At 39.2% G+C, this 24,860-nt stretch overlaps 1 protein-coding gene across 3 annotated transcripts in view; it reads left to right on the top strand.

Moving 5' to 3' along the window:
- The window catches only part of LOC144976313 (FH1/FH2 domain-containing protein 3-like), a 188,572-nt gene that overhangs the window by 109,798 nt on the left and 53,914 nt on the right, over positions 1-24,860 (top strand). For all 3 annotated transcript variants that reach the window (XM_078920511.1, XM_078920509.1, XM_078920510.1), the window contains exon 7: positions 20,115-20,173. In XM_078920511.1, coding sequence (XP_078776637.1) covers positions 20,115-20,173 — 59 coding nt within the window. The remainder of the gene's footprint in view (positions 1-20,114; positions 20,174-24,860) is intronic.

Here is a 24,860-nt window from a genome sequence, read left to right as displayed (position 1 = left end):
GATTCTAAATTGCTAGAAGTTGTGGACGATACGTCATTTAGTCTGGCCATTACCAGTCCAAGTGATTCTAAATTGCTAGAAGTTGTGGACGATACGTCATTTAGTCTGGCCATTACCAGTCCAAGTGATTCTAAATTGCTAGAAGTTGTGGACGATACGTCATTTAGTCTGGCCATTACCAGTCCAAGTGATTCTAAATTGCTAGAAGTTGTGGACGATACGTCATTTAGTCTGGCCATTACCAGTCCAAGTGATTCTAAAATTGCTAGAAGTTGTGGACGATACGTCATTTAGTCTGGCCATTACCAGTCCAAGTGATTCTAAATTGCTAGAAGTTGTGGACGATACGTCATTTAGTCTGGCCATTACCAGTCCAAGTGATTCTAAATTGCTAGAAGTTGTGGACGATACGTCATTTAGTCTGGCCATTACCAGTCCAAGTGATTCTAAATTGCTAGAAGTTGTGGACGATACGTCATTTAGTCTGGCCATTACCAGTCCAAGTGATTCTAAATTGCTAGAAGTTGTGGACGATACGTCATTTAGTCTGGCCATTACCAGTCCAAGTGATTCTAAATTGCTAGAAGTTGTGGACGATACGTCATTTAGTCTGGCCATTACCAGTCCAAGTGATTCTAAATTGCTAGAAGTTGTGGACGATACGTCATTTAGTCTGGCCATTACCAGTCCAAGTGATTCTAAATTGCTAGAAGTTGTGGACGATACGTCATTTAGTCTGGCCATTACCAGTCCAAGTGATTCTAAATTGCTAGAAGTTGTGGACGATACGTCATTTAGTCTGGCCATTACCAGTCCAAGTGATTCTAAATTGCTAGAAGTTGTGGACGATACGTCATTTAGTCTGGCCATTACCAGTCCAAGTGATTCTAAATTGCTAGAAGTTGTGGACGATACGTCATTTAGTCTGGCCATTACCAGTCCAAGTGATTCTAAATTGCTAGAAGTTGTGGACGATACGTCATTTAGTCTGGCCATTACCAGTCCAAGTGATTCTAAATTGCTAGAAGTTGTGGACGATACGTCATTTAGTCTGGCCATTACCAGTCCAAGTGATTCTAAATTGCTAGAAGTTGTGGACGATACGTCATTTAGTCTGGCCATTACCAGTCCAAGTGATTCTAAATTGCTAGAAGTTGTGGACGATCAAAAATGAATGGACAAAAATGAATATAACAGCTTACAGTAAGAACAAAGAACAAATACCGAATGGTTCGGGCTCAAATCCCTTCTTCAGCTACAAAAACAATAATAACGTAACAAAATCACTTGAAATCTAGACAGACGACAGACCAATATTAATTGTGTTTCTCTGCCATCTATCTGGATTTCAAGTGATGTATTTATTGTTTTTATTGTTTTACTTGTTGGCTGAAGAAGGAATTTGAGCCCGAAACATTCCGTGTTTCTTTTAAAAGCCGTTCTATTCATTTTTTGTTCCTTACTTTCTGGCTATTACAAAACCACACTTTCCTATTTAGGTTAAGGAGGGCCCTTGTATACTAATGCCATCCATACTTCATAGAGACTAAGTGTAAGGAGGGCCCTTGTATACTAATGCCATCCATACTTCATAGAGACTAAGTGTAAGGAGGGCCCTTGTATACTAATGCCATAGAGACTAAGTGTAAAATGTGTAGAAGCGATTCTGAATGTTGTTGTTCAGCTTACTTCGTGTCCCTTGTCTCAATGAATCAGTCCTTCATCTGAATGTTGTTGTTCAGCTTACTTCCTGTCCCTTGTCTCAATGAATCAGTCCTTCATCTGAATGTTGTTGTTGTTCAGCTTACTTCCTGTCCCTTGTCTCAATGAATCAGTCCTTCATCTGAATGTTGTTGTTCAGCTTACTTCCTGTCCCTTGTCTCAATGAATCAGTCCTTCATCTGAATGTTGTTGTTCAGCTTACTTCCTGTCCCTTGTCTCAATGAATCAGTCCTTCATCTGAATGTTGTTGTTCAGCTTACTTCCTGTCCCTTGTCTCAATGAATCAGTCCTTCATCTGAATGTTGTTGTTCAGCTTACTTCCTGTCCCTTGTCTCAATGAATCAGTCCTTCATCTGAATGTTGTTGTTCAGCTTATTTCGTGTCCCTTGTCTCAATGAATCAGTCCTTCATCTGAATGTTGTTGTTCAGCTTACTTCCTGTCCCTTGTCTCAATGAATCAGTCCTTCATCTGAATGTTGTTGTTCAGCTTACTTCGTGTCCCTTGTCTCAATGAATCAGTCCTTCATCTGAATGTTGTTGTTCAGCTTACTTCCTGTCCCTTGTCTCAATGAATCAGTCCTTCATCTGAATGTTGTTGTTCAGCTTACTTCGTGTCCCTTGTCTCAATGAATCAGTCCTTTATTTGGGACAGGGAAGAGTTCATTGTAGATTACAGACCATTATCAAATTACAGGGATTGTTGAGATGCTGACACAGTATTAAAGTTGTTTTGTTTTTTTAGTTTTTTTTTGTTTTTTTTTTTTTTTGGGGGGGGGGGGGGGGGTGGTATTTATTTTTGTTGTTGTTTTTTTTAGTATACTTGTTAATCCTGATCGGGAAAATGCTACTCAAGTGAATAGAAACCCTATGGGGAGCTAGGATGTATCTAGTTGCTGTAGGCCACAAAGTGTTGATTTTGGGATACAAACCATATTTATTTCCCTACTGTTCTACCAAGATGCTGTAAATGAAAAAAAAAAGAGAAAGAATGTAGCCTTTACATTACACTTGACATGACCACTTGAAGCTCTCAACAACCTTGTATTTTGGTAGTGTCATCTAGTAATGGATGGGTGTCCTTCTTTTTCATTCATAAACCATTTTCATATACAGGAAAGAGATGAATTGCTTTCCTTAATTCACAACTGCATTTTTGCATATTTTTTTTTAGTTTATTTTTTTTTTCTTATACTTTGGTTGTTTTGTTTTCTTTTTTTTTTTTTTCTTTTTTTTTAATGCTTGTTTTAATTAATTGTGTTTGTGTCTGTGTGTGTGTGTGTGTGTGTGTTGTCTATGTGGGCTTGCCTAATATACTTTGATGGTTCTCAGATCAATTCTTTCAAAGATTTGTAATGCTTAGTATTTTCCATTAAACAATTGGTCATTGATTGCCACTTAGTCGTCTATAATTATAATGATGGGGGTTGATTTGATATTTGATATACATTCTGAAATAACTGAATGTATCACCACGGTGTAGTGGTATGGACTTGGACTCACAATACGACCTAATTTAGGTCCGAGCATTCAAGTCTGCGATTGGGCATCTCAATAGTGTGCTCTTTGGAAAGGCATAATGCCAACAATTTCTTCTGTCCTCTCAGCAATATCTTGGATTGATGGATTTGTTAGATTAAGTGGATCGTGTTTTTCAATAGATTAGGGTTGTATCCAAAGGGTAGCAGACATTGTCATCATCATCTTCATTGTCGTCATCATTTATATTTGTATCATTGAATCTCAATGTCAATATTCGGTGAAAGATTAGGAGACTTCTAAAAACAATTTTAAGTCGGGCAAAACTGAAGCAAATATTTCTATTTCATGCCTGCAAAATGTGTAATGATTGGATCTAAAATGAAACAGACACCAAACTCATGAACACTGAGAGATAGTTAGAAAAATGAAGGTTTTCATTCCGTCTGTGTTTGGATAGAACAAAGGAAGGTTTTCACTCCATCTGTGTTTGGATAGAACAAAGGAAGGTTTTCACTCCATCTGTGTTTGGATAGAACAAAGGAAGGTTTTCACTCAATCTGTGTTTGGATAGAACAAAGGAAAGTTTTCACTCAATCTGTGTTTGGATAGAACAAAGGAAGGTTTTCACTCCATCTGTGTTTGGATAGAACAAAGGAAGGTTTTCACTCAATCTGTGTTTGGATAGAACAAAGGAAGGTTTTCACTCAATCTGTGTTTGGATAGAACAAAGGAAGGTTTTCACTCAATCTGTGTTTGGATAGAACAAAGGAAGGTTTTCTTTCCATCTGTGTTTGGATAGAACAAAGGAAAGTTTTCACTCAATCTGTGTTTGGATAGAACAAAGGAAAGTTTTCACTCAATCTGTGTTTGGATAGAACAAAGGAAGGTTTTCTTTCCATCTGTGTTTGGATAGACAAAGGAAAGTTTTCACTCCATCTGTGTTTGGATAGAACAAAGGAAGGTTTTCTTTCCATCTGTGTTTGGATAGACAAAGGAAAGTTTTCACTCAATCTGTGTTTGGATAGAACAACGGGAGGAAATTGGAAGGCAATGTAGATCTAACTTAAATGAGAAGGAACATTTTCAAAGGAGAAATTATTGGAGCAATTGGACATGGCAATTCATAGAATAGACTTTTTTTAATTGAGGGTGTATCAAGCGCTTGATATTGCGCGCGCACCATCTCCACCTCCACCCCACGAAGAAGGAAGGAAGGTGGGGGGGGGGGGGGGATAAGTTTACCATAGATAGGGATTGATCCTCATACCTTCAGATGTCCAGACATGTTTGCTAACAAATCTCAAAGATTCAATTCAAAGCAGTTGTTGTCATTCAGCGTTAACGCGTGTAATCACCGTCATGCTGTGATTCCTGTCCCTATTTTGTTTGTTGTGTGTATAACTTCTTTCAATTACTTTCTTTCAAGTCCATTGTGTAACATTTGTGTTCATTGTGTTCAGGACCGTGTCAAAGGATTTCATTCAAGTGTGTCGTCATTTGTAATGAAATCTTACGTACGATATTCAATCACAGTATGTTATATATTCATATTGTTGATGTCGTTGGCGTGAGGAAAGGGGTGTGTGTATGGGGTGAGGGGGGCTGGGGGGGGGGGTAGAGGGCCATAGAGTTCTGACTCCATGCTTGGCTTAATTCCCGGAATGTCACAATGGGTGAATCACAGACTGGTGTCTAATCCAAGATATATTATGTTAATATATCATACACATGATCTACGGTGACGTAGGGGCTATTTATAAATGGATGTATATTTAGAATAGTGCGTTTCGCGTCAAACCCTTGACCAGTAAGGTGCATGGTTCTCTATTGTAGGGGCTATTTATAAATGGATATATATTTAGATTGTGTACGTTTCGCGTCAAACCCTTGACCAGTGAGGTGAATGGTTCTCTATTGTTCCATGTTACGTCTCTGCTCGATGATAATAACTTTAAAACGTGTTGACCCAAAAAAAAAAAAATGTGTACAACAGTTTCAGGATATAACGTATTTTTAAAAAAATGGAACTTTTCGGACTCAAAACTCTTCTTCACCTAAGACGACAAACCCCTATAAAATACGATAATGCTTTACGTAGAATCCAGAAAGATGAATGTTAATTTATTGTGTGCCCGCCACAACCAGTGGGCTTTGTGATGACTGACCCAGACCCGACTACTTGGAAATCTAAAATTCCCGAGATTTTAGGAGATAAAAATAGTAGTTGCTATGGTTAAAAAGAAACAATTTACCCTCATCAGGATTTTTTAAAAAAGATTTTTAAAAAACATTTCAAAATCCATAAAACTATATAGTCTGGCATCAACTCTCATTTTCAGTAAGTTTTAATGACTTAAGAGATAGTCATGAAGTTCTGAAATTCGGAGCCAAAATGTCGTAATTTGACGATATTTTTTCGTAATACATGTAGTAGGCAGGTCTGCTGTCCATCCATGAAACTGTCTCTGTGATGATGATATGCAGGAAGAATGTCCTGGGGCTTATGGTTGAAATTCGGGGCTTGGGTCTGAGCCATCGTTACCGAAAAGCCCGACACTGACCAAAAAATGACGTCAAAACCAAGTTCGGGACCACAAAAGAAAACAAATCGTGAGTTGTATTCAATAGCTCAACCAATGGGATCATTTAATTCCTTAAGCACTGCTAACGACAACTCCCTTGGCGTTGCACTAATCTATAAATGACGTCACAATAGAAGTCTTCGTGTCAGGCTTTACGTGTCCAAAGGCTACGGGGTTGATTCATGGGAGAAATAATCAAGCGTTTTCAGATGTATTGTTCCCCTGTGAGTTGGCCTAATGATAGTGTTCAATCTATTGGACATAATGGGAGGGGCACAATCGGTGGCATACGCATTATCCTAAAAAAAAAAAAAAGGGGGGGGGGGAATTAAATAAACGTTATTCGGGTGTTTTGTTATTGATTTTAGGACGCCGATTGGATGATTAGTTCTCTCTGAATTTCCTCTAAAACTTTCAAATTTTAAGGTCACACATACGTTTGTGTGTTGGTAAGATTAATCTAGCGGGCAGAGTAAGTGAGTATTGGATCCAATTGTGTTCCGTCAATACAAGGAACGAGAAGTTGACGTCTATCAGTTCTGATATTTTAGACAGCCTTTGTTAGTTATTAGTTATCATTAGATTATATCAATCAGACAGTAAAGGTTACACTCGGTTTTTTGTGTGTGTTGGTATGCTTGATTTGGCTGACAGAATTTGTGAGTATTTTACCTTAACACATAGCATCAATATATAATATATATATATATATATATATATATATATATATATATATATATATATATATTGTGTGTGTGTGTCTATATATATATATATGTTATATATATATATATATATATATATATATATATATATATATATATATATATATATATATAATATATATATATATATATATATATAGACGTGAGAAGGTCAGTGGCCTGTGTTGAGTCATTTCACCTGGGATTGATTAGGGCTGGATGGATGTGTCTTATTTATTACCTGTTTGTTAGACCACGCCGTAAGGATTCTTTTTATCACCGCCTACAACCTGTTACTGTTTGCCATCGCTGGGGACTGGACGGGGCTATTACCGTTTTTACTCTTACCGTACGTACGTACGTCCGTCATACCGTGTAACCAATGATAAATGACTTAGAAGAAAGGACATGTAGATATGGATTAGGCCTGTCAACTCGATGACCTACATTCATTGTTCACGGGTTTGATTCAATTTGTTTGAACAATTGGCCTGGAACCAAATCGTTTTCAGCCAAGGAAATGAATTACGCTTGGTTAAACAGGGATTTAAAAAAAAAAAGAAAAAATCTACATTGAAATAATGATTCAGCCCTAGTAATTTGTTCCCATTAATATCCGCTTAACTTGGGCATTGGGGGTCCGGATATCTCAGTTGGTAGGGCATTCGCTTCACACGCAAAGGAGACCAAGATCGATCCCGGGTGCAGGCGAGATATTTTTTTCCTGATCTCCCTGTATACCCAGCAGTTAATGAATGAGTAGCGGGGTCTGTTTGATCTGACGGAAAGTACTTTGTCCAAAGGGTAGCAAGCAGTTGCTATTGTCCGTTTCACGCTAAAGAAACCGGGATAAACTCCGGCCTAGTGGCTCTGAAGGACTACTTTTATAACTTGGGCAATTTAATTTATAGCAAGATCCACTAAACGTGCTCAAAGCGCTTTAAAAGTTATAAGGGTTACTTAGACAATAGTAACACTTACCATGGCGGACGAGACAAGCGTTAAGCCTGTTAAGCGATATAATCATATTCTTGTCGACCGAGGGAAATGAATTCTGACACAAATCGATTTCAATGACCCTCCTCTTGACAAAACCTCTCAAATATGGCAATCGTACGATCTCAGGTTTAAAAGTTTTTACCAAGATGATGGTCATTTAAATCGATCGATATTTGAAGGACGAGTTTTCTGGCCAATGTTTTAAAATACGTGTCTTTCCATAGATCTGGTTAAACAGCGGGTTTATCCCGACATAATAACGTTTTGAAACGAATGGTCACATATACAGAGCTGCCTGCTTGAAACATCCAAAATTTTTAGTTTTCAAGGAAAAACATGAAAAGGACACAATAAATAGCATTACAAATCAATTATTTGCATCAGCATAATCAAAATATGCTCCAAAGTCCTAAATACAGTTTCTATGCAACCAAACTCTCATTTTCAACAAGATTTATTGAATCAAAAACGTCTTTGTTGTTCTCAAGCTGGTGACAAAAATCCGTAATTTTACGAATGTTCATAGGACTAGGCAGATCTGCATATAGTCTATGGTCTATGGCAACCCAAGTACCCGTATTATGTCATTCAATTGTCAGGGGGGGGGGGGGGGGGAACCATAGACACTGGCATCAGAATGGTTTGACCTTTTAAACAATGGATGGGAGGGGGAGGCGGGGGGGGGGGGGGGGGAGAGAAAAACGTTATTTTTTTTGGAATGGGGAATGTCTGATGGGTTTTAAAAGGAACGAAATGGACGTCACTCAGCTCTTTGTTATTGTTTTTTAAGACAGCCATTTTGGTGATTAGTTCTCCATAAGTTATATCAATCGGACCTCAGACGTTCACGGTTACTCCTAGTTGTGTGTGTGTGTGTTGGTATGTTATGTCCCGTTGGCGGATGTTGTGAGCACTTTACCTAAACGCATGACATCAATATTGGATGGTGGAATGAGAGGGATGTCAATTTTTCTCTATCTCAAGTCTTCAAGTCCCAATGGGTTGTCTTGAAAATCCTCTCTAGACCAGACATCCGACAATTTGACTAGATGGGCAATGGGGGGAATATGTTATATCCCGTTGGCGGATGTTGTGAGTATTTTACATAAATGCGTGCCATCAGTATTGAATAGAGGAATGAGAGATGGAACTTTTTCTTTCTCAAGTCACAAATGTCCCAATGGGTTGTATAGAATGTCCTCTGTAGACCTATCTATCATCCAACAATTTGTCTGAACGTTCTACTCGAGTCCAAGTGATGAGAGGAATTTTCTAAAATGTAAACTCAAATCAACCAATGAAATTCCTGTTATTATCCAAACCAAATGTCTTTTTTTTTTCTTAATGGGCTATATGTAAAGTAACCATGATAAAAACTCTGAATGCTACATCGGGATTTCTCAGGACTTTTTTTACTGGCCCATTTTTTTCCTTTTTTTTTTTTTAACTGGCACAAAAGTGACGCTAAAGTATCGCACGCGCCATAAAACCTTTAACCAGTTAACAGCTGTACTTCGGAAAAAAATCGTATTTTAAAATTTGTCCAGAAAACTCGTCCTTCGAATATTGATCGATTTAAATGACTGATCTTGGCAAAAAATCTCAAACCTTGGAACTCGCGAGGTATTCAAAGAACGTCCAGGTTTCAGAGTTTATGCCAAGATGAGAGTCATTTAATTCGATCGATATTTGAAGGACCAATTTTCTGGCCAAATTTTAAAATACGAGTTTTTGTTTTATTGTCCAGAATACGTCAATTAACTGGTTAAAAAACAAAGATGAAAAGTGAAGTGGATTGGTCTGACGTGACCCCATGAAAAGGTCATCAGCATCACGACGGCGACGGTCTCGTGCCGTGAGATTGTTGCAAAGGTCGTAGGCACGGGGTTACGCTGATTTACTGCTGGTTTGGCCCATTCATTGAAGTGGGATCAAATCATGGGTTTTTTCTTCTCTTCTGGGTGGTTATCGTCAAGTCCTGCTTGAACAAAAATCTTCATTTTATATCCACCTTCTTCGCTCGTGAAGATTTGTGAGGACGATCTACTGATGCTATACGTTTAGGTATAATGCTCACAACATCCCCAGCCAGATATAACGTACCAACACACAAAATCATTTGTGGCCTTGAGCGTTTACAGTCGGATTGATAGAATTTAGTGAAAACTAATCATACAAAATCGGTATCAAAGAGCTGAATGACGTCAACTTCATTCTTTCCATGTGCCCGAGTTATTGGTTTTAAAATGGCCAACATTATTTCCAATATCACGAGAAGTCATTTTGTTCAGCTTGACACAAAGTAGCGTGTTTTACATTTATTATAATATCTAATCGTTGGACAGCAACAAATCATGTGATCGATGACTCTGTTGGTCGAAAAGCTGAATATAGATCAGTCCCATTGAACTAACGGAACCCACTTTCCCTGCTACTGGCATCATAGTTTCGAAAAGAAAAATAAAGAAAAGGAAAGATAAAAACAAAACACGAAAAGCATACATTTTGCCCTGAGGGAGCGGGTGTGTGTGTATGTGTGTATAGGGGGGGGGGGGGGGTGACCAGTTAGTTTAAGTTGGAAGTCGTCGTACAGAGATAAACACATGTAGGGGAGGGGGGGGGGATATTGCATTATTTACAAGTTCTGATCGCCAGATCAATCGTACCAACACACTAAACTATTTGTTGCCTTAGACTTATTGTCTGATTAATAGAATTTATTGAGAGCTGATCGCCCCATTGGCGGTCTAAAAACATGGACAGGGCAGAATGGCGTCAACATCATGCATTCTTTATAAAAGCTCGTGAATAGGGAAGAAAAGTGTGATGTCAAAAAAAAAAATCAACTGGTTCCTATTTCATTTGAAGTGTAAAACTGCTCTTCCTGGGAATTGAATACAAATGATCTTCTGGTGTCAGAGTGATGGCATCTTATTTTCTAGTCTAAATATATTCTGGTCGTCAATAAAGATCATCCATCCTCACCATTTGACGTCCCGTAGTTCTTAGAATCTGCCTATAAATCCTGCTACTAAAATAGTTATGCCACCTTATGATTCATTATGTAATCTATTCATTAAGGACTGGTTACATACACACTTCCAAGGATTTAAGAACCAGAAAAGTAGAGGATGTGATGTCACGACTGTTCTATCCCATTGTTAATAGATTATTGACTGACATATGATTTTCGTAGAGGTCAAATGTCGATTGGCTCGCTCGTGGGTCCAACCTGTCGTTGATAGCAGCTATGTTGTAACCACGACCATCTTGAGTACATGCCTGACACTTGAAGCAATCAGCCCCAAAGATCCTGAGCTTCACTCACAATTTAAGCTTGCAGGCCATTGAAAGATGAACGATGTCGTAATGCCGGTCCAACATCAGTGTGTGAAAATATTGTGATAAGTACTCTAAAACTAGAAGGTTGCCCGACTCGACTGCTTGGCATGTACTAAAGGTAGCTATGGCGGCAACGTTTGGGTTTTGAATGGCTGTCTCTTGGCTGATGATGATGATGTATCGGATTGCAGACCCGTAGTGAGAACTTGTCAACTTTGGTTGCTATTTTTTGTTGTCACGTGACAAATTGTCAATCCCCCACTGTTCACGATTTATAGAGACAAAAGGCTTTTGACCTCATTCTGTCTATCAACTCGGTGATGTCCCCTTCTTTTCTTTTTCCTATTATTTACAACAGGCATATTTTGTTTACCCCCGTTGTTATGTCACACATACAATGGAGATGATCTATATTATTTCTCCATGCGTTCGAGTCATTGGTCACGTGGAAATAACCATCATGATTTTTTAAAAATGTTCACTGTTTTCGAAATATCAAACAAGCCAATATGCCATTTACAAGCCAGTATGCCATATACCCATGGGCATGTTTACATGTTTCATTTTTTAAAAAGGCACTGTGTTCCTATTTAATTAGAAATAGCCAATCGTTGGACAGCAATACATCATGTTGACGACATGTTGGACGAATTGATGATTCAAGCGTTACGAAGCATTGACCAATCAGAATATTTCATGCCATTTTGTCCATTCCCCTTGACCATTATTTCCAGTCATTGAAAAGGCCTGGCAAACGTTCCTTAATCCCATAGCTACATTTTAGTCCATTCCAAAACAAACAAATAGTTCAGTCCCACAGTAGTGGACATTTATTAATCACACTATTCAGATACATTGATGAAGGAATTGCATCGCAACATCCAACAGCACTAAGCATTGTTTTTGTTTTCAATCGCCTGTGTTCAAATTGTGAATGATGCCATACTTTGATGATGCTCAGGATCTACGAGTTGTTTGCTTCAGGGGATAGGCAAGTACTTCAGATGGCTATGGGTCGTCGGTTCCCGATTTGCAGTTGTTCTCAGGGGGAAAATAATTTACTTTATTTTAATGTTTGAATGAGAATATAACAAGTGAAATGTTTCTACGACTATTTTAATTAAATGTACGAGAATGGACGTAATTTCCAAAAATGTATGATGCACTATCTGTTGATTGATTAACCGAGGCTCATACTATACGATAATAGTTCTTGGGGTTTTTAAAAAAATCATCCATGTCAATCACTCGCCAGGCAGAGCAACAACAAGAAGTCACATGACCATTAGATGGATATATCAGTTGTATGCGATGTGACTGATTTGACATGTATTATAATATATAACTTTCGCCTCTAAGGTCATCGGACATCGCGGTCCCAGATTTATTTTTTTTTTTTTGGTGGGGGAGGGGAGGGGGGGGGGGGGCTTTGCTTTCGTGTTGAAACCTTTCCATTCTGTTGGACCCGTGAACGTTGTCGCTCGACCTTTTCCCATTTTGTCGTTTTTTTTGACAATGCTGTCTGTCCACATCGTTGCTCAGGTTCCATAATAGAGGGATAGATGAGTGATTACAGAGCATGAGAGGAGAAAGGAGTGAAATGGGGGAGGAGGATTTGAGGTGGGCATTGGTCAGAAGAAAATGAGGAGAATCTAGAAGCCCAACACCATCGCTGTGTCATTAATATAGTTGGTAAGTTGCCTGTCCTCACACACTCACTCAAGCTATGTTTATTTGAGATTTTGAACTGTCAGATCAGGGCCCGACCTGTTTGCTGCTGTCGTTGGGTTCACACCAGGTTTTATGACGCTCTAATCTCCATGCTTCATAACTTTATGATGTCTTTCTGAGCCACTGGTCTGTTTGTAATTACATGTATTATGAAATCACATAACCCCTATGTTGTAGTTTGGCTGTACCTTAACATACGAGAGACAGTCTTGGTGATTATTTAAATGACTCGAATATTAACTAATAAGGGTAGCTATTTGAGTACCACCATGTGAGTCGTGTACGGTAATATAATTGGCTATAAGGGTAGGCATGGGAGAAGTAGATAATATTAGGGTTTATCGTTACAACCGTGGAAGATTGGGACATCTGAAACTGTTGGGATGATAGTGGCTGAGTGTTCGTTTGGAGATAACGTCCATTGGATGGACGAATGCAATGGATATTAGTTATTTATGATTTGGAAGTTGTTCATCTCGTGGGCGGGACTTTCTGGAAAAGAAATTAGGTTGTGACTGGTCAGGGTTGTTATGGTGTCTTAGATTAATGTTGTTTTTATGGCTGTTCTTTGACTGTGTTATGATGTACATCCGGTTAGAATTTGGTTATAAAGACCATTCGCTGAAATTTGTCTGTGGTGGTTGGAAGCACTATTTTAATCATAGAGAAATCTAATACTTGTATAAAACACATTGAAATTTAATCTTGACGATTGGAATATCAGTAGTGATTATTGTGATACGTGGATTGGGTTTGGAGTCAAACCTTTCAACTTCTTGTTGTTTCTGGAATTTGGAATTCGTGGAGTTGGACTCATAATGTTGATGCTGTGCTTAGCTTGTGTCGACTTGTACTTTAACCAAAGAAGTTTTTGTTGAACTCTCGATTTCATGTTGAACCAATTCATTGTGGAATTTAAAATGAAATTCTATCACTGTAAATTGGATTGTTTGAAGTTTCGTTATTTATGTCTTAAGCTCTGGATTCCATTGGAGGATATCCCAGAAAAAGGTCTCTAGTTCTCTCTGGTACTCATTGCTGTCATTCTTGAAAGTTCACGTTATAATACAAATTCACAATACACCACTCATCCCCCCTTCGGCCTCGTCTTTCTCTCTCTCTCCTTTATTTTCCTATATCTTATTGTCATGTGGATATGTATCAATGTAGTGTAAACATCCCTTCTTTACATTTCATTGTTGCTTCTTTCGGGTTCATTTGCATATACGGAGTTGGCTTTCACAACCTCCGAAGTCGCTTTCTCATTCATAGAATACCGTCATTTGTTTAGTGACTTAAATCGGAATATCCCTGTCATATTTGCCTCATAGAACAGTAACCTGTTTGTTTCCAAAATTCAAACTTTCTCTGTTGATTCTATGGACTCTTAATAGATTGCTGTAGAGTTGACTCACACTTTTCTGTCCCAGTATGATATGGCACGTTTTCTTGTATGATGACATGATATGGTATGCCTTAGTTGGTACACGGCAGTATACACTATAACTTACGCACCTAAAAACTATATATACATTTTATACCCTTCGTTGTAAATGAAATTAATTAAACGAGATGACAATGTAGGGAAAAAAACCCTAACCCCCACCACCACCAAAAAAAAAAAGGGGGGGGGGGGGGGAAGTCAAGAAAAAAGAAAAAACCGCAGGTCTTTATTGCTTTCCATTATTTACCGTGTGTGAAATTTAAATATTGGATTAGATTGTTATACAAGTCAAATTCTTGGTCTTTCAACTCTTCTGTGCTCTGGAATAACACGTATTTATTATTTTGACCAGAACAGTGGTCCGTCAAATATTGATCGTTTAAAATAACCCTGATCTTACCAAAAAATTTTAAACCTGGGACTTCACGGGTCTTCAAGGAATTCCAAAATTTGAGATTTTTTTTGGACAAGATGAGGGTCTTTTTGATCGATCGACATTTGAAGGACGAAATGTCAAATATCTGTTTTTGTTCAGAGTAGGGTAGATCTATTTCTCTCCGTATCAGTTTCCAAGTAAGTGATAAATATCCATGAAGGTTACATAGTCTACACTAGACTGGGGGTATAGGATGGATGTGGTCACTATGTAAGTGTCACTAGGTCTCTGTGTCCTCATAACGTTATTGAATACGCTCTGTTTTATTGTGGATCTAGATACGTTGTTTTTACACGCTTCGATAGGTATCGCTTGTATTTGAACACACTTACATGTATTGTCTGTGTTGCTCCCTACTACTGTTCTCCAAACTTCTCCATCTAATGCCGTTGTCTTTTTTATTTTGTTGGAATAAGTGGCTGTTGATGGAGAGCTGCCTTTTTAGTTCTGTTTATTGATATATAAATTATAAAATTAGAATCAGATTTTCTGGTGGAATTGAGTTCGATTTTTGTCATAAACCAAGTACGATACTTTCAATGTTTATTTCCCCACCTTGTTCAGTCTGCTTTAGTTTTGACTAAGGATGTTTGTATTTTCGGAGTGATGGATAACCATGTAGCTGGCCTATGTCTTTAGTGTGATGGATTTATCATGTTAGAGTTTGCGGTACAATAGAAACAGTCATGGGTGAGCATAGTTCCTGATATCGGGTATGAAAATAATCTGGCACAATGTGATTGGAACAACTGAATATTATACAACAGATTTTTCAACTCTTCTCGGGATTTGGAAAACGATTTCATTTACTGATATTAGACTCTGCTGATTTCTAAACGAATACACACGTGCATATTATAACCTTTGATTATTGGAACCATTTTCTATTACTCACGTGTTTGCGCAGCTTGATTTTACCGAGACATATTCATGAAATAACCAATAAACTTGGTGTGGAAGTGCGGATGTGTGCCCATTTCCCCTAAAGGTTTATTGAGCTATCCCCGCCTGTCCAATTCTCCTTGCACGGCGTCACGGCCAAGCCCGTACTAGTGGTCAAAACACATCACGTGCCTTCTGAATCCGGCGTGAGCAGTTGACCGGTCACGGTGACATCACCGTGAGCAATGGCTGTAACAATAACAATGAAGCTAAGAGCAGTAACAATAGTATTATAAACATTAGCATCAGTAATGATACTTTAGTTCATAAGAGAGAATACATTGGTCTGGGTACTGAAAACACCAACATGGAGTCCACCAACGACTCCAAGAATCGTAAAACTGACAACGTGATAAAGGCCAAATCCCCCAAAGACAACCTTATTCCTACGTGTCGTCATTCTTATTTCTATATAGAATCTTCCAAAGAAGTCAAAGGCCATGGAGTTTCCGAGTCTCCTTTGGGGGGAAAGGCCACGGAATATTTTATAGAAATCAAAGGGACACAACTCAACCGGCAAAGAAAATCAAGAACTGGCATTCAAAAGAAGACCAACGTTGGCAATGGCTCGAGGAATGAGAACGACGGTGAAAATACAAGAAATGACAATGGAAATAAGAAATTGGAGCCGTCCAAATCAAATGTTAGTCATGGAAGATGTCACACATCCTTGATTCATGAACCAGACATGCCACTACGCAAAACTGTTCGTTCAATGGATGAACTACAAATTATGTCTCCACTAACACAGTCTTCGTCTATAAACTATTCAAAAATCACAGATCCTCACAGTTCTAATAGGATCTATTTTCGTTCCGTGTCTGGGCCATCGTTTGGGGAAAAGATAGCTGAAAGTCCTAATGATAATCAACACCATGGTGAATTGACGACAGATGGTAATGGTTATCAGGTTGGGAAGTACCCAGGAGATATTGATGCTGGAGAGAAGAAAGGCGCTTTTATGGAAGATCAAGGATGTAGGAAGGCTGCAAACGATTGTGAGGGAATGTTTCCAGGCGTAGAAAAGTCCTGCCAACATGATGACATTAATGCTAGTCATTATGGTATGAATGAGAGCGTTTACATAAGCATGGCTGGCGGTGGTGGTGGTGGTAGTGTTGGTGGTGGTGGTGCTGCTGCTGATGGTATTGGTGACAGTGATGATGGTAAGGACAGGCGTACCAGGTGTCACACATATTTGTTTTTAAGACCCGTCATATCGTTACCAAAACTGACTGGACAAAGGGCTTATTCCAAAAGCAACAAGATTCATTCTCAAAACGATGCTTTGTATTCCAATCAAACGGACAACGAAACCAGTTCTAAAGATAGTGATGTATCTGCTCGACTGATATATATCATGAAAAATCGTAGTGATAATACAGACGTTAATACGGGAGACAACTTGAGTGAAACAAATGAGAGTTGTCAGTTTGTTGATGATGTGAGACCGGTACAACTTCATGTCTTAAGATCTGATGGTAGCAGCCGGGTCTGCGTTCAACAAGAGGCCGAAACCGGTTCTAGTAAAAGAGACGGTAATAATACATCTAAAACTTTTACGAATAACAATAAACTCCTTATCGTTAATAAAGACGAGAGAAGAACGAGACGGTTTTCATATTTGTATTATGAGCCAATGTTAGCAATACCGAAACCAAATAACAAAAATGGCGGACAAACTCAGATCCCCCTCTCCAGTGACTTTGAACATGCTGAAGATCGTGCTGTAAATGACGAGGATAAAACAAATGGTAACATTAACAAAAATATTAATAAAACACAATTTCTTCACTCGAACGTAATCGATGCCAATGTATCTGACAATAAGAGTCCAATTAGAAACGGTTCAGGAACCGAACAAGTCAGCGGTAATTCAAGTCGCATCCAAGTGGTTTCAGACTTAGATAGTGGATGTGATGATTTCAGCAATGCCACAAATACGATGCATCTGTCTCAAACATTCGATGCTGATGAAGCAACCGTGTCGTCTTCATTTTCCAACGTGGCTCTGCAAAGCGACTGTAAGCACCAAGGACGTCTCAGTTCTCCCTTGGATCCACCGTCGTCTGCTCGGAATGATTCTAGACACATTTTGAAATACGATTGCGCGTCTGGTCTGTTTTCTTACGTTGTTGAAAGCCCGGAACATGGTGATGATATTGAAGATGCAGACGATAAAGATGAAGGCGACAATAATAGTGACAATAATGTCTTTGAGGATGAATTCATCCCAGCACATGTGTATTATTTGAACAAGCTTCCCGAACATGTGGAAGATGGCGATCGTAGATGGTGCGATAGGGGTGATGAGGGTGAGTATTTCTCTGGAGACAGTTATATTTCGTTTCGGGATTCTTGTCATTACGAAATCCACGGGGATGGTGAGGGAACCTTGGTCAATGTGGAGAATGAAGACGAGGACATAACGAAAGATTGTTACATTTTTTGTCGTCATGAAAACCCCAGGGTGTCGGGGCTTGATTGTGGAATTGGTTGCTGTAGTGTTGGTTTAACTGGAATGAACTCCTTCTCCAACAGTAGGGGTTACTTTTCTTACCGTCATTCTTATTTAAATGTCATCCCAGAAGAGCTGAGTGAGGATGATTATGACGACGACGATGATGATGCTGATGACGATAGCGACGCCGATGATGATGATGATGATGATGATGATGATGATGACGATGACGATGATGGCGAAGACGACGATGATGATAATGATGAGGACGAAGGCGGTGGTGGTAAAAATGACGATGACGCCGACGATGATGAGTATGGTTGTCACTATGGAGATAAGGATGATGACGATAATTTCAATGCCAATGATGATGACAATAACAATGATAAAGGTAAAGACAAAGAAAACAACACGCCCTACGTGTATAACACAAACCAAACGGTCTCAGACAATCAAACACAAGCCAGTATGGCCATCCGTCCAGCTGAATACCATGTCTGTGGAGGTGGCGGCAAAGCAAGGGGTTCCTGGAATCGTTGTAGAGAGGACAAGCCATGGATGGATATGAAGTCTGCTATGACGAAAAGGACAAATTCTCTCTTGATTGATGAGCCACAACGTACAGTCTTCAGGAAATCACCACAGAATGATGTATTGAAGAAGGTTCTGTCTCCTTCAGACCTATTCTTGTTTTCGGAAAGTGAGTTGGTCAAAAAGGCTAATTTTTACACTGATGGGAAGGTGAGTGATGGACGATATGATTGTGATGATGATGATGATGATGATGACGAGGAGGACGACGGCGACAGTCCAAAGGGCCACCCAATTGTTGAACAGGAGATGGGAGGACATGGTACTGATACGATTCCGATAAATGATTCACTACCTCAGAGAAATCGCGTGCTTTGTCCCGCAGATCTGTTCAGTTTTGATGTCGGCTGTAAGACTCGAAGAGATAATCTTAGCAATAATTCTAATAACGAGTCAGATGAAAGCGAAGAAAATTGTTCGTTGAGATCAAGTGAACTTGGCAAAGTATTCTCCAATACTCGTCTTTCTCCGCCAGTTGTCTTTTCCTTCACCTCGACATTTCAAGACCCAGAGGAAATCGACGCGTGTTCGTCTGATCCCATTTCACCAACGTCCACCTGTGATTCGGGCTTTTCTGATCCAGCAGATCCCCATCCATCTGCCTCTAGTCGTGTATCTCCACATAACCTTGTCACTCAAAACCGCATCCTTCACATAATGGCCCTGCGTTTCCACAAGGCCACTTTTCTTCCACAACAGCTCCTGATTCTAAATCGTCGAATCCTCCAAAAACCCAGGTGTCCTCCTTTCGGACACCGCATAACGGTGTAGATGTGACATCTTTGCCATTTCGACAGCGATACCATTGTGAGCGAAGCGGATCCGATATCGGGTATATGCCACGATACCGGGACTTTCACCTTCTAAAAGAGCAGTTTTCTCAGATATGCTCACTTCACGATGATAACTGTGTTCATCCCACAACGTCTGTAGGATTGTCCACGTTTACAGAAAGGTTAATGAATTCATCATCTCTGCATGAAAGCACATCAACGTCTTCTTCTAAAAGCGTTGAAGGTAGACGTGTTAAGACAAACCCTCCTGTTGTACGTAATGTTTTACCTCAGACTATCCCTATAGTAAGTGGTAGCCACGATGCCAGGGACAATAAATCTGCTGTTGATTTCAATAGGTTTCGTCATTCACCGTCAGAAGACGAAAATATCGGCCATTCGTACAGTGATGCCAGACTCACTCACCACGTGAGCTTGTCACTTGGTCATCATCCTGTCGCTTCTAAACGTACAAATGTCCTCAATGACGATGACACGGAGGCACGAGTAAGTTGTGTTAACGATGACACAACACTGTCCGTGTTATTTCCCGTGCCTGATGGTCATTCCACGTCCCATAATGATACAATAGTAAGTCATGACGTACACAACATTTCTACCAGGGAAAGAGAAGCCGCTGTCAGTGAGAATCATTTCAGCTTTGGTCGTAGTCGGAGTAGTAGTGGTAGTAATGATAGTAATAGCAGGTCGACCAATGCAGACGTCAGCATTGGTCATCCTCCCAGTTTCCACAGTGATTGGCTTGGAATCCCCCTCAAATGTCGACCTCTTGACCGGAAGTCGCGCCGTTTCGATGACTATAACGACGATGACCATGATTTTCATTCAAATGTTACACATGATAACAATGCTAATAATAGCCTCTCCTCGTCGTCCTTGTATTTCAGGAGAAAGAACACACTCATCCTTCGTACACAGTTGACAGTCCGGGTACACGCGATCATCGGTGAGTATTAGATTATTTTTTTCTTGTATCATTCATATCTGACTCGTCACCTCAAAACGGTATTTATGTCGGGTTGAATTAGAAGCTGAACATTGAATATAAAGCTATAAATAGAAGACATGGAGTACCGTCATTTCTGGACAGTTAGCCGCGACTTTTCCCCCCTGATCTCGACCCTGCGGCTTGTGGATTGAACGAAATTGACGTCACTCAGTTCTTTGTTGTTTTTAGACAGCCATTTTAATTATTGGTTCTCACTAAATTCTATCAATCAGACTATAAACGTTAAAGGTTACACAAATGCTGGCGGATGTTGTGAGTATATTACATGAACACATAGCATCAATCCAGTACCGCTAAAAGTAGTTATTTATTTTGCTCGTGTCAGTCAAGTGTGTAGACTTCTTAGCTATTGTTTTGATATTGTATTGAATAAATCACGAATACAAGAAAGTGCAGCCTCTACCCCGTTGCGGCTTCTGGTGGGGTGAAATTGATTCTAATTATAACAATAAAAATTGGGTAGGCGTCTTATAGTCATAAAAAGACAATTGTTAAGAATTACTTTATGGATGAGAAATGATAAAATTTCTTAAAGAGGAAGAAAAATTAAATTAAATGATCATTTAAAATTGAAATTCATTTTTCGACATCTCTCCCGCTTTCTGGGTAAAAACACACATATTAGTAAAAACTCACCCTTCAAATATCGATCTATTAAAATGACCCTCATCTTGGCAAAACTCTCGAACCTGGGACTTCGAGAAATCTTCAAGGAACTCAAATTAAGAAACTAGGGAGCAGGCACCGGTGTAAGATAAAGATCTGAACAATTGTGTTAGAAAGGTGCAAGACAAATCAATAAGTAAAAATACGAGGAAAAAGAAAAAAACTTCCCCAAAAATCAGTCTACTTTGACTGGGGATCGAACCTCAGACCTTCTGATTACCGGTCAGATGTGTGTAATGGTAGCACGTCTGACCGGGAATCAGAAGGTCTGAGGTTCGATCCCTAGTCGAAGTAGACTGATTTTTGGAGATGTATTTTTTCTTTCTTGCTTTGTCTGGCACGTTTCATACACACTTGTTCACATCTTGATCTTCAAGGAACTCCCGTGCTTGAGGGTCTTTTGACCATTTTGTTGTTGTTGCAAATTCAGAAGACATGGCCATATCTAACAGATCAGCAATCAAATCACTGCTGAGTGGTTAGGGGAGGGGGGGGGGGGGTCCTATCATATATACGTGTGAAGCAAGTGACCTACCAACTGAGCTAGTGGGCCCCCAGGTCTTTTTTACACTTTAATAGTTGTTTTTTTAGGTGTTCTGAACCATGCATCTTTTATCGTCCGTGTCCCGGTATTAACCCTGTATTATATCCTTTTCTTGTTTTGTCTTGTCCCTGTTATAACTCGTGTGTGTTATTGTTGGCAACGGTTCAAATCCCGTGATTACACACAGCCTATGGCAGCCTCCAGCTCCTGTAGCTTTTATAATATTATTGTCTTGTCTTTTTCCGCATTTGACGGACGAGCCTACAGCAACATAAGTAGATGTGTTGGGTTTTGTGCGTGTGTGTGTGTGTGTGTGTGTGTGTGTGTGTGTTATCTCTTCATGTTGATGCTATTAGTTTAGGAAAATACTCACAACTTCCGCCAGCCCGCTATAACAACACAAAACGGATCTGTTACCTTAAGCGTTGAGACTCTGATTGATATAATTTAGTGAGAACTAATTATTACATTGGCTGTATAAAAACAATAACAAAGAGCTGAGTGCCATCAATCTCGTTCCTTCCATAGTCTTACAACGGTGTCAACGCCGGTTTTCCGTTGGGTTATGAAAGATGTTCTTCGTTCAAGAATTCGAATTTTGAAAACACTAGACACCCTATGTTATTTGATTTCGACTCTCTCTCTCTCTCTCTCTCTCTCTCTCTCTCTCTCTCTCTCTCTCTATATATATATATATATATATATATATATATATATATATATATAATATAATATATATATATATATATATATATCCCTCTCTCTCTCTCTCCCTCCCTCCCTCTCTCCCTCTTTCTCTATCTCTCTCTCTCTCTCTCTCTCTCTCTCTCTCTCCTCCTCCTCCTCCTCCTCCTCCTCCTCCTCCTCCTCCGCCTCTCCTTCTTTTCTTCTTCTTCTCTTTTTTATGCGAGAAAATAAGAGGAGTGTTTTCCTGTGGCAGGCCAGCGTCCTAGGGCCATCAACCCCAATGTTGGTGGAGATGGTAGTTGATATCTCATTGAGGTCTATCCACAATCCAATCCACACAGCATCCACCATCCACCATCCACCAACCACCTTCTCTCTTCCTCACTCCAATTCTTCCAAGTCTTGGCTTACCACTTCATTCTTATCAAACTTCACACGGAGCTGGGAACTATTAACCAGTTGAGTCGCCGTACTCTGGAAAAACACAGGTATTTAATGATTTGGCCAGAAAACTCGTCCTTCAATTATCCATCGATTTAAACGACTCTCATCTTGGCAAAAACTCTCAAACCTGGGACATTATAAAGACACGTATATTCTCAAATCTAAGAGTTATTTGCCAAGATGTGGGTCATTTAAATCGATGGATATTTGAAGGACGAGTTTTCTGGCCAAATATTTAAATAGGTGTTTTTCCAGAGTACGGCTGTTAATCGAGATATCTGAGTTGATTTGGCAGCCACTTAAACCAACGCCGTGTTTCATCTGATCGTTTGTAATCAAGGCTTGTATTTTTGGATAGATAAAACTCCTCGCCTAATTGGAAAGCTGGTGGGAGGGAGGGAGATGCGGTGAATTGGGAATTGGAGAGAGAGAGAGAGAGAGAGGGAGGGAGGGGGGGGGGGGGACTAGAATTTGGGGTTGTGAGGAGAGACAAGGGCAGAATTTTATCCAATATTTGTTGTTCTTATCAACAGGTACTAGAATTAGATGTTATGAAGGACAATTGGCCAATCCCGTCGTTTGATTAAAAACTCACTTTCGATCTTTATTTTTTCCACAAATAAATGGTGAGGTCAGAGGTTACATTGAGTATCCCATGTTTTGGTGGTTCCAGTTGTATTCTTCAATGAAAGGTCGTGATCTCTAGGAAGATGTCAAATGTAGTCTTTGTTGTTGTTGTTGTTGTTATTATTATTATTATTATTATTATTATTATTATTATTATTATTATTATTATTATTATTATTATTATTATTATTATTATTATTGTTATTATTATTATTATTATTTACATCGAATCAACTCACACAATTATGGTAGCTTTTAATGTTTATAGTCTGTTGGAGGGACTTTATTAAGAATTAATCACCCAAATGGCGCTCCAAAAAAATAATAACTAAGTACCGAGTAAAGACAACCCAACGAAATACCAAACACGATACGTTTCGGACTGAAAACCTTTCTTCAGCCAACCCTTAAAAAAATCAAAACAATGAAAACATACCCCCAAAAAATATAACTGAAAAACCAGAGCGACGACAGAGGCGTTTTTGGCACATCCTTCAGCTAATCAAATCATATAGATAGTGTGAGCTTAGCTAAGAAACTCACAATATTGCCATTCGGAAGTAAAACGGAGCAACAAACCATGTGTAACCTTGAACGTTTATAGTGTGGTTAATACAGTTTTGTGAGAATTACTCACAAACATAGATGACAAAAAAAAAAAAAAAATTATAATAATAACAAAGACCTGAGTGAAGTCAACTTCGTTCTATCTATAATAAACATGTCGTCACTCTTGATTTCAAATACTGTATCTATCTTTTTTATTGGGGTTTTTTTTCTGTTGTTGTTGTTGTTGTTGTTGTTGTTGTTGTTGTTGTTGTTGTTGTTGTTGATTGGCTAAAGAAGGGTTTTTTTCTGGAGCTGTTATATTCATATGTATTTATTCATTTTTGCCTCGATGTCTAGCCCTCAGTTGTAATGATTAGGGGGGGTGGGGGGCTGGAGCTGTTATATTCATATGTATTTATTCATTTTTGCCTCGATGTCTAGCCCTCAGTTGTAATGATTAGGGGGGGTGGGGGGCTGGAGCTGTTATATTTATATGTATTTATGTATTTATTCCATTTCCCCCTTGATGTCTAGCTCTCAGTTGTCATGATTAGGGGAGGTGAGGGTGGGGATAAGCTGCCAAATTTCTAATGTCTATTATCGTGTAAATCAGAAGGGCTTTGATGTCATTGTCTAGGGGGAAAGGAGAGGGGGGGGGGGGGGTACAGTTAAGAAAGTGTGCACTTGACTCTTTGATCCCTGTCGGTAAACACAGCATGGAGTTATCGACCCTGTCAATGCGAATTGGAAGGATTTATGGCTGGCGTGATAAGTGTTGGAATACCACCCTAGCCATCTGGAGACATCATGAATACCAGCCTGTATATACACTACAGCATTCGTCAGTCTGACATTCCCATCGCACTGCTGCCCACTTGAAATGTCAAAAATTCGGAGTTTTTAAGGGGGAAAAAAGAAAAAGTCACTTTAAATAGCTTTAGAAATAAATAAATTTGCCCTTAGCGTCATCCAAAAATGCTCCAAAGGACTGAATATAGGTTCTAAGGAACTAACCTTTCCTTTTTTCAAAAAGATTTATTGAGTCAAAGAACCGACTGTTGTTCTGTAGCTGGAGCCAAACATTCGAATCGGCACCCACAAAGCCAC

This window comes from Berghia stephanieae, chromosome 7 (genome assembly GCF_034508935.2).
Source record: "Berghia stephanieae isolate SIO BIC M18660-M18661 chromosome 7, UCSD_Bste_1.3, whole genome shotgun sequence".
Lineage (NCBI taxonomy): Eukaryota > Metazoa > Mollusca > Gastropoda > Nudibranchia > Aeolidiidae > Berghia > Berghia stephanieae.
The sequence above is the reverse complement of the archived record's forward strand: the minus strand, read 5'-3'. Positions and strand labels throughout refer to the sequence as shown.